Source organism: Hippoglossus stenolepis, chromosome 3 (assembly GCF_022539355.2).
Source record: "Hippoglossus stenolepis isolate QCI-W04-F060 chromosome 3, HSTE1.2, whole genome shotgun sequence".
NCBI classification, from domain to species: Eukaryota; Metazoa; Chordata; class Actinopteri; order Pleuronectiformes; family Pleuronectidae; genus Hippoglossus; species Hippoglossus stenolepis.
Genome location: NC_061485.1, coordinates 9,010,554 through 9,028,655, shown reverse-complemented (window position 1 = coordinate 9,028,655; position 18,102 = coordinate 9,010,554). Strand labels below are relative to the sequence as shown.

The following is an 18,102-nucleotide window of genomic DNA, read 5'->3' as shown; positions in this document are numbered from 1 at the left end:
GCTGCTCTGACAGGGCGAGAATAGTGACAAGACTCATAATGTCAAATGTGATTTAACTGATTATTCTCTCAATACCAAAACCATCAATCTCAGCTGGGTGTAATTATTTATGAATTCACTGTCATAGGTGCGGCCCCTGAAGTGACAGAGAAGCTGTTGTTCTTATGTAATTTTCGTTAACTAGGTCAAACCAGTTTTCACTCATTGAAAAGTGTATTTGACACAGATCATAACTGTGTCTGAGGGGGAAGTTGTTTCCACTATGCTCCCCGTATATACATATATAACAAATACACAGCAAAGCCTTTAAGCCTCGGCGCAATTTGTGTGTAAAGTCATTAATGTTAAGGTGTGTGTGTGCTTCTGTGTGTGTTTGCATCAGGACTCGTCCAAGGCCGTGTCTCTCGGTCTGTGGATGGAGGAGATGATCTTCAATCTGGCCGACTCCAGACTCTTCTTCAACGATCTGGAGGTGAGTTTTGAAAATGTTGTTAGAATTAAATTGGACGATATTTCGTTCCGTTGACTACTCTCCAAGATTCTGTTTCCTTTTAATATTACTAAAACCTTTTCACAGTTTCTTCACTGCCCACTTGTTTTTATTCAATTATGTTGATGTTATTTACATTGCATTTCTTCACTGTAATTTGGAAAATAGCAGCAGTGACGGCATCACCACTACTGACCAGTAAACCTTCCCTGTAATATCCCAGCGAGAGCTTTTGACATTTGCAGTTTTTTTTTCTGCCTGGCACGAAGCACCGAAGCTGTCATTGCATAAACGTCCATCCTGCTCTAACACTTACTGCAGCATTTTCCAAACAATTTCCCTTCCTGAAGTGACGCTCCAGCAAGAACAGTAAAAGGAGGTGTTGTTCGCTGCTGGCGTCCCCGCTCTCTCACAGTCAGACTGAACCTGCCGCCTGAAAACCCAGCAGAGTATTCGGGGCGACCTCTGAGGAGAAATGAAAGGATTTTACCGCCTGCTAGCGACCGAACCGTGCACATGTTTTTCATCCTGCATTCCTCAGCCTTACACTGACAATGAAGAAAAGAGATTAGCGAAGGGCTGGCCAGGGAGAGAGAGAAAGTACACTTTGTGCTGTAATTATAGGTGTGTGTCTGACTATCCGAGAGGAAAATTAGTCAAGTGGGAGGAGGAGCATTCGAGCGGAGGGTAAGGAGCCAACAGAGCCATTTGCAAACCTGGTTTTTATCCCCTCCTTTGTTGTCAGGGCTCAGAACAAAGCAACGGTCGACTGACAACTGCTGCTGAGTGCTGAGGTACAATTATCTTGTCGCTCTGGAAGCAGTAGCAGCGGGCAGGAGTTCACGTGATTGTAATCGGTGACTGCCTGATTGTTTGACATTAGCAATCCAAATAGAAAATGATTGAGAACGAATGATCAGATAAAAGCTGCTTTCAGACGTGCACTGAACATTTTCCTGAAATTATAATAGTCAGTTGCTCTGGAACTTTTCCTGCCAGCCCCCAAGTAAAATGTCCGAGTGAGCCCATGTGAGAATAAAGCAGGGAAATGTGCGAAAAATGTTAGCTTGTTGGCGCGTTTGATGACGTTTCTAACATGCGATGGAAACAAAACTGAAAAAATTTAAAACTCTAAGGATGAGAAAGAGGTTCCACAAATCTAAAAGACGGAGAGGTCGACTTGTAACGACTGAAAGATTTGAGAGCTTTTGGTGACGAGGGCCGACGCCGGTGTCGATGTGTTGTAAAGAAAAACACATGATTTCCGCCTCCCGCTGCTCCACCCAGGCTCCGCCCCTCACCTAAATGCTCCAGATACTTTCCTGTTGTTTTCAGGAAATGCATCTGACCCAGGGAGTCTCCTGCTGTGTTCCTCAAAGGTTAAAGTTCAAGTTAAGGTTGTTCATATTTGTGTGTTCTATTGTATTTGCATTGCTGGGTCAGTAGTAGCATCTGTGCAGGGCGACTGGCACCTGAGTGGGGGGGAGAGGTGTAGATGGGGGAAGATGAGGTAGCGTCTCTGTCTGGCTCAGGAAAGAAAGACTGAAAGGTGATAGGAGATCCTGTCTGTCCCGGGTCACTGCCTCACAACACCGAGATGTACCAGGACTCTGTCTCTGCACATACGTGTGTGTGTGTTTCTCTCTGTGTGTGTATGTTCATGTGAAGACAGAAGGTTGTTGGATTTAGAGGCTTGTAGCTGCACAACCTAGAAGAGAGAGAAATAAGAGAGATCTTTTTTAAGAGACACTTTCTGTCAGCTTTTTATGCTTCTTGTTTTTGTTTCGTCCAACGTATCCAATATTAATAAGCGTGGTCAAGTTTCTGATTTAACTGCGTGTTGCTTGAAGTGTTTTTGGCTGCAGCCGCATGTTTAAACTCCAGTGTGGTTTTTTAATCCCAGTGGTTTGGTTGATTTCATTAGTGTCCAACAGAGAAGACAGCGTGCACGCCACTGCGCTCGTCAAAGACAATGAGCCTTTCTTCAGGGGATGTTTTTTTTTGTTGGATTCACTATTAAAAAAATGTAGATTTACTTTAATTTCCTAGGTGGTTACCCTCTTTTCACTGTATTGACTGTCCTGTGCCTGTGGCGCCTCCCTGTCTCAGGTCCCGACACCTTATTTCCTCCCTCCCAGACTTTTATTTGAGCTTTTTTTTTTTTTTTTTTGTAGCTGCTATCACTCTCAGAGGCTCCCCTAAAGAGGAGAGACCTGTCTGTGCAGAGCTCAACTCTGAAATGGATCTCCTGACATATCCGCTCTCCTTTTCATTTCCCAGGAATGTGACCAGGTTCATATTGATGACGTGGCATCAGATGACAACGGACAGGACCTAAGGTAAAGCTTCTGCTGTGTAACTGTACTTAAAGGTCCTGCTGAGCCGCTCTGGCGGTTCGACTGTGGCTTGTGAACCAGACTTGCCCTCTAGGCTTTAGTGCACGGGAGGAAGAGAAACAAGAAGTAGCAGGGAGATGAGACGAGGAGTGTGTGTGTCTGTGTGTGTTCATGCATGCAAGCATGTGCATGTCTTTTATTTTCCCAACATCCACAGCCATATAATATGTCGCAGGATTATCCAACGCTTTCATTCCTCATCAGAATATCTGTTTATAATTCCCTCTGTCTCGCTCCGTCCAGACGTTTTATTGCATTAAACTTGTTGAAGCACTTTTAGGAGTGATCTGACAACGTGCCAGACTGCACCAAAGCACTTTTCTCCAGTTTATTTTACTGAAGTTGGCCTTTTTCATCTCAAAGTTTTTTTTGTATTTACCCACGCAGGATGTATATACTTCATGATTTCTTACTGACAAAGCTTCATTCATTGCTGCATTCAATTTTAAAGCATTTCTTGTCCCTGACATTTTTTGCGGTTGCACTGGCACGCCTCCCTAAGTTTGATGAATGGTTTAACCACCGCCTTCTTGTTCATAGCCTGAATACTTTGAATCAATTCCTAGAGCATGAAAATTTATGTAGTTGTACCACTTCTGGGAGCGCGGCCTTCAAAACACTGACGATAGCCACATTATAAGATGCTCAGGAAAAAAATACAGCGTGTTTCTGTCTTGATGATCTACATCCTGACTGTTTCCTGTATTGCGATCCCGCAGCACTTACAACTTCGGGTCGGACGGCTTCCAGAGCCCAGCGGGGGCCGGCTCTCTGTGCCTGGGGTCAGGGGTCCACGGAGGGGTGGACTGGATGAGGAAACTGGCTTTCCGATACCGCAGAGTCAAGGAGATCTACAACACGTACAAGAATAATGTTGGTGGTAAGCTGACGTCTTATTTACACGTAACACTGAGGTTTAAAGGAATTGCTGTTATCTTGTATGTGAAGATGTTTGGACTAGGTCAACTTCTCCAATGGCCAACTTGGGTTAAAAAAGACCAGATAATGTCAAGAACTGAACAAAGTGAGGATTCAAACCAAAGTTCTGTGACTGGGAGTTACTTGTTTTTGATGCAGAATGTAGACCTTCTTCACAAAAGTGCATCTCGTGCTGTATTTCACTAACCAAACAATTGCTGAAGATCAAAAACACAGCGAGGATATAACGATAAACACCTGCTCCTTCCAAAAATGAAAATCTTTCTAAGAAAAATATTTATTTACCCATGTATGACCTATTAAACAAACTGAATCACGATGTGGTGAAGACGCGCTGACAGGAACCAGACATGTTTGTTTGTCAACCAGGATGATGAGTCAGCTGTTGTGCAGTTTGCACTGACTCTGCTGATTACTTCTGGCTGCTCTAACTCTGCTGGAAAGCATGTGTCTGAGGTTTTGGCTGCAGGGTTTAGTGCGAGAGAGTCGTCCGTCCAGGGACTGCAGAAAGTCCCGCTTTCGAAAGAAAGCCGTGTCTTTGGGTTCAGTTTTATGTGCTGGAGCTGTGAGGGGGTTCAGATCGTTCCCTGACGGTCCGACTTGTGTCTCTCAGGTTTGCTGGGCAGCCCCAAGCGAGAGGAGTGGCTGCAGCTGAGGCGAGAGATGGAGGTCCTGACTGACCTGTGGCTGACTCAGGCGCTCAAAGCTCTGGCGCTCATCAACTCCAGGTCAGTTCATACATCAATACATTGATTTACATTTGATTTATAGCTCCATTTGATATATTTCTTAATATAATTATAGCCGTTCATATCCGTATATCCTTGAAGAGTCACATAAATCTGAGTTGTTGCTGTTCCATGTGTTGTTTAAGATAAGAAGTACAACATGTCGCTGTCAAATAAACAAATGTGAAATAATAAAAAATATTGTAGCAGTTTAATGTGAAGGTAATTTGAACTACTTAATGATGTTGGGTCATTTGATCTATAATATTGCATCATATTAGAAGCTAGAAGATAGTTGTCAAGTAAATATAGTGGGAGTTAAGAAGTCGAAATTGTCCCACTGAAATACAGTGAAATAGAAGAACACATTTGTACTACATGAAAATACTAAAGTAAAGTACACACACATCAGAACATTAAAGTGCAGTGTAAAGCTTGAGTAAATGTACTTTACACCACTGGTCTTAAACTTAACCATATTATAAATGTGTGTGTTTCAGGCCGAACTGTGTGAACGTGTTGGTGACGACCACCCAACTCATCCCAGCTCTGTCCAAGGTGCTGCTGTACGGACTGGGATCAGCCTTCCCCATAGAGAATATATACAGCGCCACCAAAACAGGTGAGAAACACAAACGCAGATGATAAAGAATACGAACAACCTCCAACTTCCGTTAGACTGTTTCTCTAAATGTAACAACCTCTGATTTCCCCCTCGTGTCAAAGGCAAGGAGAGCTGCTTCGAGCGCATCTCTCAGAGATTCGGGCGGAGAGCAGTGTACGTGGTGATAGGAGATGGAGCCGAAGAAGAGGCTGTGGCCAAGAAGGTACAACTCACTTTTATATTATTATATATTCAGTGATACTGCTGAAAAATGAGCCACAACTCATCGTTTGACTTTTTACGACATGTTATCCACATATACTTTGTCGTATACTACTCCAAACCCCAGTCTGAATTTCACATCTGCACAGCATCTGGAGCGTTACTGAAAGTATAATCTGCCTCAATTAAACCTGAACTTAAGTTGGATTTCATTTTTTGTTTTCTCAGAAGAACATGCCGTTCTGGAGGGTGTCCTGTCGGCCCGATCTGGAAGCTCTGAGCCATGCACTGGAGCTGGACTACCTCTAGAGGGCGCCATTTATCACACTCCACTCTTTTTTCGATCCGAAACATGAAACACTCCTGAGTACCTGAGTGCAGCAGGCGGGGGGTGAATGTGCCCCCGGAGACTGATTCAGAGTCAGTATTTGCTATTTGGAGTGAGCAACCAGGCGGACAGTTTCACAGCCTGAGGAGCTGTGAGGATCTTAAAGCGAGGCTGCAGTTTATCTCCGACTCATAAACATGAAGCCAAAAGAACTGGACCAAAAGACAAGTGTAAAAAACAAAAACAAAAAGGGACCAAAGCTTCATAACCAACCCCAGGAAAAGGTTTTTTTTATAATTCAGTTCATGTCAAGTTTATGGCAACAAAGAATGCACTGAAAACTAACTCTTACTTCCTTTTTTAATGAAAACACAGTGAGTATGTCTGCACGGATGAAAAGTTCAGAATGGAGTTAGACTGTCTGTGTCTTTTTATATTTGTTGTGACTCGGCCAACGCTATTTTAAAATCGTGGGATAGATTTTACATCCACTCTTATTTTAGAATCGTTTTTATTCACGTCAGGTAGATAAACATCACGTAACATTCTCCTCATAGTTAGAGGCTATTGAAAATAGTCTGTGTTTTATCATTAAAATGTGAGCTATTTATTATTGGTTCAATTGGTTTATATCGTTTGGGAGCTTTACATGGAAAACTTTCCCCTTCAAAGACCAAAAATCTGCTCTTGTAAAAAAATGTTTGGACGTTGTCTTGAAGATGCTGTATCATAGGCTCAAATCCTTCCTTTTCTGGGTTGTACATGTTTTTCATGTTTTAATTCTTCTTTTCTGTCCCTGTTTAATTTCCCAATAACCTGTTTGTAATATAGATGAACTGGTATGGTTGTGCATGTGCCGATTACACTGCCTGTCAGCTTAGCTATGATCTGTATATAAAGCTTTATTGTCGATTTGTTTTGACAGAGTGAAAAATAGATTAATAAAGATAAATTAATTGTACTGTGGGGGAATGGCGAGTTGAGTTTCATTTGAATTCACTCAATATAAAGACAAATAAAACATAAGACAAATAAATGAGTGAATGATTAAAACTCATGATTTACATTATATGCAACTGTCAAAGGATTTAAAAAACGGGCACTGACCCTAAATGAACTTTTTCTTTTCTGAGTAAAGGTCTCCCTCTTCAGGGCATAAAAAGAACTACAATAATAGTAATCAACATTGATAGATTTGGTTTCTACACAAAACATTTCACACATCATGTATTTAAACACATTCATTTTATTTTATTTTGGTAAAAAAGTACAATATTACATTAAAACTCACATGTTGCAGATTTTTTTTCAATTTCAAGTAAAGAAGTGGATTTTCAACTAGCAGTGTTGATTGTCGTGGCTCAAACACAAAAATAAATAAATATCAAAATCATTAATATAAATAACATTTATATTATATACACAGCAACACAAAAGCATGAGGATGGCAGCAAGATGTGTTTTGTTTGTTACAAACTAGATAAGATGTTTCTGAGGCAAAAAAACTTTTTTTTGCCCAAACACAGAATTTGATCTAAGCTCTGTTGACAGAGACCATCTTGAAGCCCCTGATGGTGCAGTTGATGTTGATCAGCGCCAGGTTCGCCTGCAGCATCCTTGTTCCCACCATGCTGGGCATGAATTTGATGTGTTCCTCCACTCTTCCTCCTGGACGCACCGGCAGCATCCTGTAGGAAGAAACAGAAGATGAAACATTAACTACTTTTACTGTGGAACTGCCCAAACTGGCTCCTTTGCTCACTGATTTGTTTTCACCTGGTTGGACTTGACTTCATTGAACCACTTCACATGGTGACAGCCAAGTTAAGCTCATTTTCCCATCATTAAACTTTATACGCACATTGTAGCTAACTGTCAGGTTATATTTTCACACCTCATAAAACTTGACATCAAACAGCTTTAAATTCCACGTCACTGCCTGTAAATAATTATAGGCCTGGATTTGGATTAAGCAGTGAGAAACCTTTTGGCCATGCCTGCCTGAACACTGAACAAACACATAAGCAGAAGGACACAACACGCCCACATTCCATCAACAAGGACACCCTGTCCTGCCATGTTCTGCACAGTGACACTCCTGTTTGTTTTTTGGAGCTACTTGTGATGTGTGTCTACAACGGTAAACATTCAACACACACAAACCAGTTGTCATCATTCTTACCTGAAGTGAATCTTGCCCTGGACGAGCCCGGCCCCGGCGATGGTGAATACTCCGCTCACCATGTGAGAAAATGGGTTAGTGAAGGTCACCACAGCCGTGTGCTCCTTGTTCGGCACGATGGAGTCTTCATCTGTGATCTGTTGGACACATATGTTTTAGTGAAGCTTGAGAATCCCCTTAAACTAACCCTTAAATCACTTTAAAGTAAGAAAATATCACGTAAATTCTAGATATGCTTCTTAATTGAAGATATATAATAAGGTTGTCGTAAACAGAATTTTTCAGGTTTGAAATGTTTTAACCCAAAATGCGCATTTTGTTCTGCTCCTGCACCATCACATAAATGTTCTAGATGCATTTTGAATGAACATTATAATTTTACTTAGCAAGGTTTTTGCTGAAAATCATTATGGAACTTGTGAAAGAGAAATAAAGATCTGGTGTTATTCTCTTAATCCCTGAACAGAAGTGAATTTGACATCTAAATTACTGGTGAGCAAAAAAATCTAAATCTCCTCAAAGTACCTGTATGTTGAGCTGTGGGCTGGAGATGTTGAACTCCTCTGTGGCCAGAACCCGCTTGTGACTGGCCCTGTCCTCCAGGACCACTGCCAGGTTGATGAGGTTGTCCCCCACCACGTCCTCGTACTGGGCCGGGAGGATCTGCTGCGTCAGAATCTTGACTGCAAAGAGAGAGCGGAGAGGGTGAGTGAGTGAAATTCATCATCTACTAATTCCACAAACGTCTGTGGGACGTATATCTTGTGAACTGTTCATCTTAGCGACTTCATACTCAGCACGTCTATTATAAACTGGGCAAGAAAGTGCAGTGCCGAGTTTGAACATGTCTTCTTCACTGCAAATAAACCAGGTAGGATGAACGCAAAGTTTTCTAACTTCACTCTGCACCATCTCTTTATAAAAAGCTCTGACTCAACGTCCAGCACATAAAGAATAAAAGTGAGAGTGTGTTGTTGAACTGTTTGATGAGAACTCACTAATAAGGAGGAATCATTCTAAAGTAGCTCCGGAGCGTTAACTCAGGCCAAGAGAACAGCCCATTCCAAAGAACGGGCGCTTATCAATTTTATAATAAATTCTGAAAAGCACGATAATGCTTCAGAATTGAAACTCTGAGTTTATAGTCGAGTGAAAAGTAGATCTACCTTCCATGGGTGCCAGCTGCATGAGGCCCTGCATTTGCCAGAAGGTGTCTGAGGGGCTGTGGTTGTATTCTTTGGCCTGAGCGTTGAGATGCACCGCCATGGTCTTGGCGACGCGCTGTTTGTTCATGACTTTCACGGTGAAGCCGATCGGCTCTCCGGCAACCGGAGCTTTGTCCAGGTTCAGGGAGACGAACACTCCTATGGACGAGCCTGTGGAATAAATGCGAAGAAATCCAGAGGGTGAGACCACGCGTGTTTGAACAACTGATAACTCTGATTAACATTCAAACAAATTGAAAATGTAAACGTACCTCTGCTCAATGTTGAGTCGTCTGATGTCGTGGAGCTTCTGGACGAGATTGTTGAGGTCGGGCCTGTTTCGTAAAGATGAACAGATAATGTGAGCAGAGTGGAATTTATGGCTTGGAGTGAACATGAGGCCACTTCTCTAAATCAGCTGGGGAGCATATAAAAAAGTGTCTGGATCTTACTTTTGATGTATTTGTAGTCTCCTGTGATTCTCTGGACTCTGGGGAACCCAACAGCTTTGGTGCAGATGAGGGATCCCACTCTCTCCGTGTCTTTGTTGAAGCTCAGCACCCGGCCCTGGCTCACTATGATGGTGTGGACGTCGGCGTTCACCTCAGCGCAGACGAAGGGGATGTCGTAGAGCAGGTCCATGCGCCGGTCCTTGATCGCTTTGACTGGAGATGGGCCGCAGCAGAACACTCCTGGGGGTGAAGGGAGAAACGGGGGGTAAACAAGAAGGTTGAGGCAATGCTAAGAAGAAGGTCAGTGGTGTGATTTCATGTTATATGATCAAGAATGTTTCTCACACACCTCCACTCCTGTTCTGAGGAGTCGGGTCCAGAACCTGCCAACCATCCATTTCAACTCCAATGTCCTTGCGAGTCATCCAGCACTCCACCCAGACGTGGAAGTTCCTGTCAACGAAGGAAAAAAAGAATATATCACTGAGCATTGAATTGTTATTATTATTGTTGTTATTTGTATTTTGTATTATTATTTTTCACTGACCATATGCTGTCTTTGCTGTGTTTCAGCTTCTCCCCCTTCTCGCTGTAGTACTCCTCGATCGCCAGGTTGCCGTTGGTGTCGTGAGCGGAGTTGAAGTTCGTCACCACGCGACAAGGAATGCCAAGAACTCTCATGACTGAAAGACGTAATCAGAAACGGGAACACACACGTTTACACACGGATGACGGTATCTGGCAACGCGCAATGGAAAATGATGACCCAGCAAGACATCAGACGTGACAGATGTTTTCATTTCAAGCGTTTGTACATTCTCGATGATGTAATTTACCTGTGCACATGACGGCTGCAAACACCCAGCACTGCCCGTACTTGACGGGGCTGTAGCTGGACTGGGCCCACTGCCTCAGGATGTCCCCGCTCCCAGTCCACACGGAGGGGTTCACTCCATCTTTGAAGTCCCCGGACCAGTTTCCTTTCAGGACTCCGCGGTCGTCTTCACAGTTGATCTGAACATGGATAGAGAAGACACGTGTCATTCCCTGTCCGTGCACTTTCCCGTTCCCATGAGATCATAAAGCAAGTCTGGGCGACAAGTGCAGTTTAATCACACCTCGGACTGACTGTTTAATTACAGCATCTCTGCGTGTGACATCTAATCATCAAGAGCTTCGTGTTCATCTTAACAAAAATCTGGCGAACACTGTCCCACCTCAGGCAATAACTTGTTTTTAATAAGCAGCAGAGATTTCTCATGTTGTCACGCAAAGTGAATAATAACACTGATCAAGCACAGAGCAGGAGGAGCAGGAGGAGGAGGAGGAGATTTTAGTTTGTCCCTCACCATGGCAGACACCACCCGGCTGATGTACACGGGGTTGTTTCTCTTCAGATAGTCCACTCTCCTGCTGTTCTGGTGCTGGGGACTGACTTGCAGCAGATTCAGACACGCCTCCAGAACCCCGGGCTCGTACTTTACAGGGAGGAGGAGAGATGGGTTAATCATTGGATTAAATTCACTTTGACATACAAATTGCTTCAAACAGGTTTACAAGACATTATTATTGAGAGAAAGACAAATAACTGATTGGAAAGAAAGAAACCAGAAACCAGAGACCACAGCAGCAGCATCAATAACAACACTGAACAAATAAACCTTTTTCCAAGGTTTAGAAACAAAGGCAGCAAACTTTTAAGCATTAAAATTAAACAAACATTACATTCTGTCATCATCCGTCCACCAGAACGTTTTCATTTAATTTACTATCGTCACATTAAGAGCAATAAAGAAGAAAATGTGATTCAATATTTCTTCATTCACACAATTCACACAACTTTTTGTCCTCAGGGATGTTTTTGTATCGTTGTTGATAAAAGTCAAGATTTGTGATTTTATTGTTACCTAAAATGTCTATTCTATTCTTCCCACTTATATTCTGATGGAGTTTAATTCAACCGGGACTAAAAAAAATTAAGTAATATTCATAGGCATTTGTTATTCAATAATACGCCGCTGGGTTATCATTAGTAAAGAATGCTAGGAGTTTTTTCCACACAAAAGAAAATCTGTTGAAAAGATCATATTTCCATACCTGATCAAATGACCACGGTCTCGACACAACGTTCATAGTCGTCCCCATAAACAGCAGCCCAGAGTCATTCTGGACATATTCCTCTTTCTGGTCCTCAAAGGGAATGTACACTGTGTCTTCTGCAGGAAATAAACAAGACATTCAGCTCATCGTAGTGTTTTCATATTTTAAATCGTTATTCTTTTCCTGTGATTAATCCTTTTCTCTCAGGTTAGAATCACTGAACGAGTTGCACAGTGCAGCACTAAACTATACCTATAAAAACATTTCTGGTTTTGTTCGATCACTGCTGCTGCACTAATGACTCTGCAACACTTTGCTGTTTTGCTTTTCTTAATGTGGCTGATGGTTTGTGGCATTGTTACAAAAAAAATAGCCTGGTGGTGGTTATGGCTTTTAAATCAGCAGTTTAAAATACATAGGAGGGTTAGGGTTAGGGAGATTGGGATTTCAACAACTACCCATCCAAAATACTTTCTCATGTCTTCACTTACCAGGGCACCAGGGATTGCAGAGCAGGATGAATTTGCCGTAGGTGCGCGCCTGTTGGCTGCCCTGAGAGAACAGACCCAGCTGGAATCCGTAGAGTCCGACTGAGGCCGAGGCAGGAGAGGAGATGAAGATGGAGGGACTCTGAGGGTCCAGGTTGTCCTGTTCGATGTAAGCTTTCCACTGGGAGGAGGAAACCTTATTGGAGAAAGTGACCGGCATTATCACATACAGGCGGCCTGAAGGAGAAAAGAGAGGAAGATTTAATGAGTTCAGACACCTACAGAGCCGTAATCCAATCCTAGTTAAATTTAGATTTAGTTTACCCAGCATGATTTTGATCCTCAGAGAGTCGGTCTTGGGGTTGAAGGGTCGGCCTTCCAGCCGCAGACTGATTCTGAACGGGGCTCCTCTTCGCACCACCAGGGACTTGGCGCTGCTGAAGCCGTCTGTCCTGTGTCTCTCCAGGTTTTCTGATTTTTCCAGGTCGACATCTTTGATCACAAAGTCTGCAAATCAAGAAAGACGATTGGTGAAATTGCTCCAGAAAAATGCATTTACCAGTCAAATGGCACAAACACCTAAAAACCTCTCTCTATCACAGATAACTAGAATGAATAAAAAAAGTTGGATAAGTTGAATAATAAAAGAGGAAAATGGTAAGAGGAAAAGAGAGTCGAATCTCACCTTCCATTTGCCTGTCTCTTTCGGAGCAGTGGTTAAGTGTGTGTGTCCTTTGAGTTGCCGTCCACAGCTTTTTAAGCCTTTGCCCCACCCCTGGCATTTGTAACCAAGGCCCTGGAGCCATGCCGATCAAAACAAGCGCCACATCAGATGTTCAGATTCATGCGTAAGGACGTCCTTGGTCGTGAGTAATCAGACCTGCCCAGTTTGACAGGATTTTGACGTTTTTAACGAGCTGTTGCGAAATTCAGTGTGAAAGTGCCACAGGGGTCAAAGGGTTTCTGCTGTAACTTGAAACAGTAATATGTGTTATTTATTTATCCGTCATTATTTTGAATGGATGAGAACATATCCCATTGATTAATTTCAGTGTTTAATAATAGTTCAATTATACATACTGCTTATTGTCTATAAATTGACATAAAATATTTTACATCCCTTCACTGGGTAGGGCCACTTACTTTCTCAGAGCATATGTTGACTCCTCCTTGTAGATTTCTCTGGAACTGCACAGTTTCAGGAGAAAGTCAGACCTCCTGTGAGTAATTACACCCAAACAAGTTCAATGGAAGATCAGGGATCTGGAGTGGATTACATTCGTTGGCTGGACTTGTCTGTGTCATGAGCGGTGAACGAGCTCGAGTCAGATTACAGTAGCCACATGTCACACAATGACCGAAGCTCAAAATCTACAGTAGATTTTATACAAACAGATGTTTAATGTTTGTGTTTTACAAATATGGATCGAGACCATCAGGCAAAACGTCATCGCTCCCAATTACACTTAATTGTTAAGATGATGAAAATTGATGCACCACTTGAGAATTATTTTCATAGAACAGAAATATAGACTTGCACAATCTTGTGGGCTCAACCTTTCGGTCTCTCCCTCTCTCTCTCTCTCTATGCACACACACACACGCACACACACGCACACACACACACACACACACTCTTTAATCAGCAGCGACTGCCCTTGAAACTTAGACACCGTGACTTCTGCCCCAGAGCAGTGTGTGTAGGAGTTCCTTTGTTTCCATTTATTGACTTGCCACCTCAGTTAAGTGTTAAATGCCGTTCAGTCACCTGTTGATAATGCCTGGTATGTACAGTATTATGTGGGAGTCGCATTTTGTATGAATGAATATTGAGTCATTGTCACGACAGGAGCTGTTGCCTGCTCCATCTTCCGGTTTCTATCTGGTGTCTTCATATCATATGAGGTAAATATAATTTATAACAAGAACTTGAATAGATAAGATTTAAAGAAATATAAGACAAATCTACAGTTATAATAAATAAAGTTTCAATTTGCTCTATGGATAATTTTAGGATTTTTAGGATCTAGCAGCCGGTCAGACCACCACTTTAATAAAGACTGAAATATCTCATAAACTATTGGATGGATTGTCAATTTCATGAAGACATGTGTTGTTTCTAGATAATGAAGCCGTATGACCTTGGTGGTGACTTGACAATTGATGATTTGCACCAGCTCCAATCTGAACTAAATCTTAATCTAGACTACCCAGCATAACTTTGACCCTCAGAGACTTGGGGTTGAATGGTCGACCCCCCCCAGCTGCAGCTGACTCTGAACGGGGCTCCTCTTCGCACCACCAGGGACTTGGAGCTGCTGAAGCCGTCTCTGCTGCGTCTCTCCAGGTTTTCAGATGTTCAATTAAAGATATTAAGACACATTTTAGAGAGGTAATTGTTTCCTGAACACAAGTCGACCTCCATGTTTCAGTTACATTAGGCCTTTTAATCTGACACTAGTTTCCCTTGGGGCTAGAACAAAATAAATGGGGTAACACATTTTAGAAGCAGTTTTAGAGATTCACACTTTTAGCTCATTTTAATTACAGTGACCACTTGCTGAAATAGTACCTGCATTCTTTAACAAACCACAAAGTAAAAGTCATGCCTGCCATGTTTTATTCATGTAAAATTACCACAGTAAAAGTATTAATTTAATGTACCCACTCGCAATCAAAAACATTATACATGAAGCAAATTTGTATCTGTGTAGACCCTGTATGGACGGATGGAACGACCTTTGTTTATACTTGGACTTCATTATGGGACATTTTTTGAAAGTAAGTGACAGTTCAATCAATTCACATAGTTGAAATTGCAGGTGACGATAAACCCTTTGAACAGAGAAGTAAACTGAAGACATGTGACTGCCCTCGTTGAGCATTGGATGACACACCTTCCCCTTTGAAACTAACATAAACATTTGATTAAGTATAAGAAAAATATCCAGTATTTCTGGTGGAGGTGCAGCAGGGAGGAGCTTGACGTCTGAACAAACATTCCAGCAGAGTGAAGGACACGCAACAAAGCAAACACACAAATTGTGAGTCATGTGCTCAACTGCAAAATTTCAGGCAGTCGTCCTAACAAGCTGCACACTCTGCAGAAAAGGACGCTCAGTGCTAAACTTGAATAGCTTCTGTATAAAGATAAACAGACAATAGTTTTCAGGGTTTTTTTATTGCGTATTGCGTAATTTCTGTTGTCATTTAACCAAATCGGTTGATAATGATATTGTCAATATTATATAATATATAATAACTAAATATTTCACAACATATTGCATTAAACATCTTTTACCTTTCATTCTGCAGCAGCTGTATTTATGGATCTAGGCTACTTGTCAAAAATAAACTGAGACAATCAACCAAACAGCCGCAGGGGAAAACGCTTCGGACACAGACATTGACACGTAAAGCTGGTTTTGCCTGATATCAGTGACATGTAAATGTGCGGACGTGCTTCAGCTCCACATTTGGCTAAAAAACAAATCATGAACAATAACACAAGCAAATAAATAGGTTGGCGAATCATAAAACTCACAATGATACAAAACAATAATCAATGAATAATTGAAAGAAGGCAACATTCAATATCACTGGGATATTAGTAAGTACTAGTAATGACACATGAGAATGTTATTCATCATCTGAAGGACTGTCAGTCAATACGGAAACATTACTGCACATCTTCAATACTTGCAGGACTGTGATGCGTTCTGGTCTCACCAAGAAAAATATATCTCAACTACAACTGCTTCCAAACCACAGCAGCTTGAGTGAGTTGACTCAGAGCAGAATGAGAAAAACACAGTACATCTATTATACTGCTACTGGCCCAGTTTATTTCCGAGCTGATTAAAAGATCGCTTACTTATTAAAAAGCTCTTAAAAGTCGTGGTCCTATCTACTGATTAGACTTATCTATAAACTTTTCAATTTGGCTTTTGATAAAATGTTACTGATTCGTTTACAGGTATATACTTTTAATCTATGTTTATTATGTGGATTGTTTTCATTTTAATATTCTACTTTTCCATTTGTAGTTTTTACTCACCTCAATCATTTCTTGCACACTTACTATTATGAATTTTTAACTCGTGTTTCCTTCCGATTTATGAAGGAATTTCCTTAGCTCCTAATTTCCTGTATTTATTTATGGCACAGTGGTTTATACTGTTCTGCAGCGAGCTTCTTCATATTCAAAAATAAAAAAACCTAATTTCATTTTTAAGCCGCTGTCCTTGGTTTATTATAAACGAGGAAGTCTGTGATGTCATGCCACACGTTGCTGTCGTGGTAGAGGTAGTTCATGGAGGACTGCAGCGAGGGCTGGAGGGTGTGCGGGTGATACTCAAACAGCCACAGGACGATGCCCCACACCAGCGTGGCGAAGAGCGGGAAAGGGTCGTGTTTGGGCTGCGGGACGATTCCTTTCTCTACGGCCAGACGAGACAGGGCGAACAAGATCCTGGACAGCAGGTACATGTTGATCTGAGGCCGGAAGGGAAGCGAAAACATTGAATAAGTCAGTTACAGACTTTGGTTTGTAAAGATTCTGTAGGAACAGGTTTTTTTTTCTGGAGGCCTCTCAAACCTGGCTATTGATGCTGTTGTTATTGCCAAACACCAACCAACCGCCGACACACGCAGCCAGAAAGGAGTGGGACTGTAAACTCTTCCCCTGGATCCTCTGCTGCAGGGTCTGAAGTCCTTTATATGTGAACACGAAGCACGCCAGGTTACGGGAATGGGTGTAGGTGGCCTTCAGGATGGCTTTGAGCTTGTCCTTCAAACTATGGACGGCAAAGAGCAGATATACATAGATTCAGATTCAGACAACTTTACTGATCACAAGGACGGCAGCTTTGCAGCTTTGCAGCTTTGCAGCTTAACCCGTTCACGATCACACACACAACATCCAATACGATACAGGCCAACAAACAAAGAGTGGTCAGCGAAGGACATCAAGATAAGATAAGAATATACATATAATAAGTAACATGCAATACATAAGTGTGGGAAATGTAGAAAAATAAGAATGTAATTAAACTGATATATTGTAAAGACAGGAAAGATATGTGCAGAATGAAAATAAATAAAGAATAAATATTAAGGAGGTAAAATAAATAGCAATAAAAGACAATACAGATACTTTAATGATCATAAGGGAAATTTAGGGCATTGATCACATTGATCACATTGATCAGAGTCATGTTGTGTTGATAAGAGACTGTAATATACAAACATAGTAAATCATACCTGCCACTTCTGAAGAGAAATGTCATCACCAGGGCGTGAGGGGCTCGGATCTTAGCTCCATACCTGAGAAACACACACATTTACATGAAGTTACCAAACTCACATGAAGAGCCGAGTCCACTACCTGTTCCCTGGAGCTGCTAATGTTCCCTGTTAGCTCGCAGCTGATTGGTCCACAGACACACCACAGAGTTTTAATGTAACTTTCTATCGAACTGAGCTTATTGTTGTTTATAACGTGTTCACTCACACGACCCCGTTCCGGAACCCTTTCAACACAGCCAGAGCCGCTTTGTGTTTCTCCTGCTGCAGCAGATTGTTGACGGTGAACAGCAGAGTTCTCACCAGGTCAGAACCGGCAGCCGCCATCGTTTCTGACGGACAGGACACGGTGTGGCACACAAGCGGCGTGTCACAGAGAATGTTGTCCGTGGTGCTGCACCGCGTCGAAGGTTCCTACGGAGTAAATCCAGCTAAAAACAAAACCAGATTTTAAACAAAGTTAAAAATTGCTTTATGTTATTAGAAGAAAAAAAATCGTATCGAATCTTTTTTACGTTAGTCATGTCAGGTTGGGGTACGGTGGCCCTCAAGGTCAAAATCAATTTCAGAAAACTGTATTTCACAAAATAAGACACAGTTCATAAAAGACATTTAAAAAAATACAATTTCACAAAACACATTTAGAAAAAACACATTTCACAAG

The 18,102-nt window shown here is 41.9% G+C and overlaps 3 protein-coding genes across 5 annotated transcripts in view; 1 reads left to right on the top strand and 2 right to left on the bottom strand.

Annotated features, from left to right (window-relative positions):
* The window catches only part of eya2 (EYA transcriptional coactivator and phosphatase 2), a 29,834-nt gene extending 23,166 nt beyond the window's left edge, over nucleotides 1-6,668 (top strand). For all 3 annotated transcript variants that reach the window (XM_035152468.2, XM_035152465.2, XM_035152466.2), the window contains exons 10-16: nucleotides 383-472; nucleotides 2,771-2,829; nucleotides 3,606-3,766; nucleotides 4,439-4,553; nucleotides 5,054-5,175; nucleotides 5,280-5,380; nucleotides 5,608-6,668. In XM_035152468.2, coding sequence (XP_035008359.1) covers nucleotides 383-472; nucleotides 2,771-2,829; nucleotides 3,606-3,766; nucleotides 4,439-4,553; nucleotides 5,054-5,175; nucleotides 5,280-5,380; nucleotides 5,608-5,688 — 729 coding nt within the window. In that variant the 3' untranslated portion in view covers nucleotides 5,689-6,668. The remainder of the gene's footprint in view (nucleotides 1-382; nucleotides 473-2,770; nucleotides 2,830-3,605; nucleotides 3,767-4,438; nucleotides 4,554-5,053; nucleotides 5,176-5,279; nucleotides 5,381-5,607) is intronic.
* A 273-nt stretch (nucleotides 6,669-6,941) lies between these two features.
* On the bottom strand, nucleotides 6,942-12,897 carry tgm5l (transglutaminase 5, like). The gene is made up of 14 exons (XM_035147878.2): nucleotides 12,820-12,897; nucleotides 12,459-12,641; nucleotides 12,138-12,371; nucleotides 11,644-11,762; nucleotides 10,896-11,024; nucleotides 10,383-10,560; nucleotides 10,094-10,229; nucleotides 9,896-9,999; nucleotides 9,547-9,786; nucleotides 9,367-9,429; nucleotides 9,056-9,265; nucleotides 8,415-8,572; nucleotides 7,890-8,026; nucleotides 6,942-7,395 (listed from the first exon to the last, which is right to left on the bottom strand). Exons 1-14 carry the CDS (start codon nucleotides 12,824-12,826, stop codon nucleotides 7,242-7,244), a joined length of 2,052 nt encoding a protein of 683 aa, XP_035003769.2. The 5' UTR covers nucleotides 12,827-12,897; the 3' UTR covers nucleotides 6,942-7,241.
* A 2,399-nt stretch (nucleotides 12,898-15,296) lies between these two features.
* On the bottom strand, nucleotides 15,297-17,801 carry pxmp4 (peroxisomal membrane protein 4). The gene is made up of 4 exons (XM_035153327.1): nucleotides 17,647-17,801; nucleotides 17,397-17,459; nucleotides 16,732-16,930; nucleotides 15,297-16,628 (listed from the first exon to the last, which is right to left on the bottom strand). The coding sequence occupies exons 1-4, from the start codon at nucleotides 17,763-17,765 to the stop codon at nucleotides 16,365-16,367; spliced, it is 645 nt and encodes a 214-aa protein (XP_035009218.1). The 5' UTR covers nucleotides 17,766-17,801; the 3' UTR covers nucleotides 15,297-16,364.
* Between the last annotated feature and the right edge of the window lie 301 nt (nucleotides 17,802-18,102).

Excerpts from the sequence above, each read along its gene's own strand:
- tgm5l (XM_035147878.2), bottom strand. Across the intron at positions 10,561-10,895 it reads GCCGGGTGGTGTCTGCCATG|ATCAACTGTGAAGACGACCG; the intron begins GTGAGGGACAAA and ends ATCCATGTTCAG. Across the intron at positions 8,573-9,055 it reads GCAGCTGGCACCCATGGAAG|TCAAGATTCTGACGCAGCAG; the intron begins GTAGATCTACTT and ends CTCTCTTTGCAG.
- pxmp4 (XM_035153327.1), bottom strand. The coding sequence starts at position 17,765 with ATGGCGGCTGCCGGTTCTGACCTGGTGAGAACTCTGCTGTTCACCGTC. Across the intron at positions 17,460-17,646 it reads GGGTTCCGGAACGGGGTCGT|GTATGGAGCTAAGATCCGAG; the intron begins GTGAGTGAACAC and ends TGTGTTTCTCAG. Across the intron at positions 16,931-17,396 it reads TTTCTCTTCAGAAGTGGCAG|TTTGAAGGACAAGCTCAAAG; the intron begins GTATGATTTACT and ends TGCCGTCCATAG.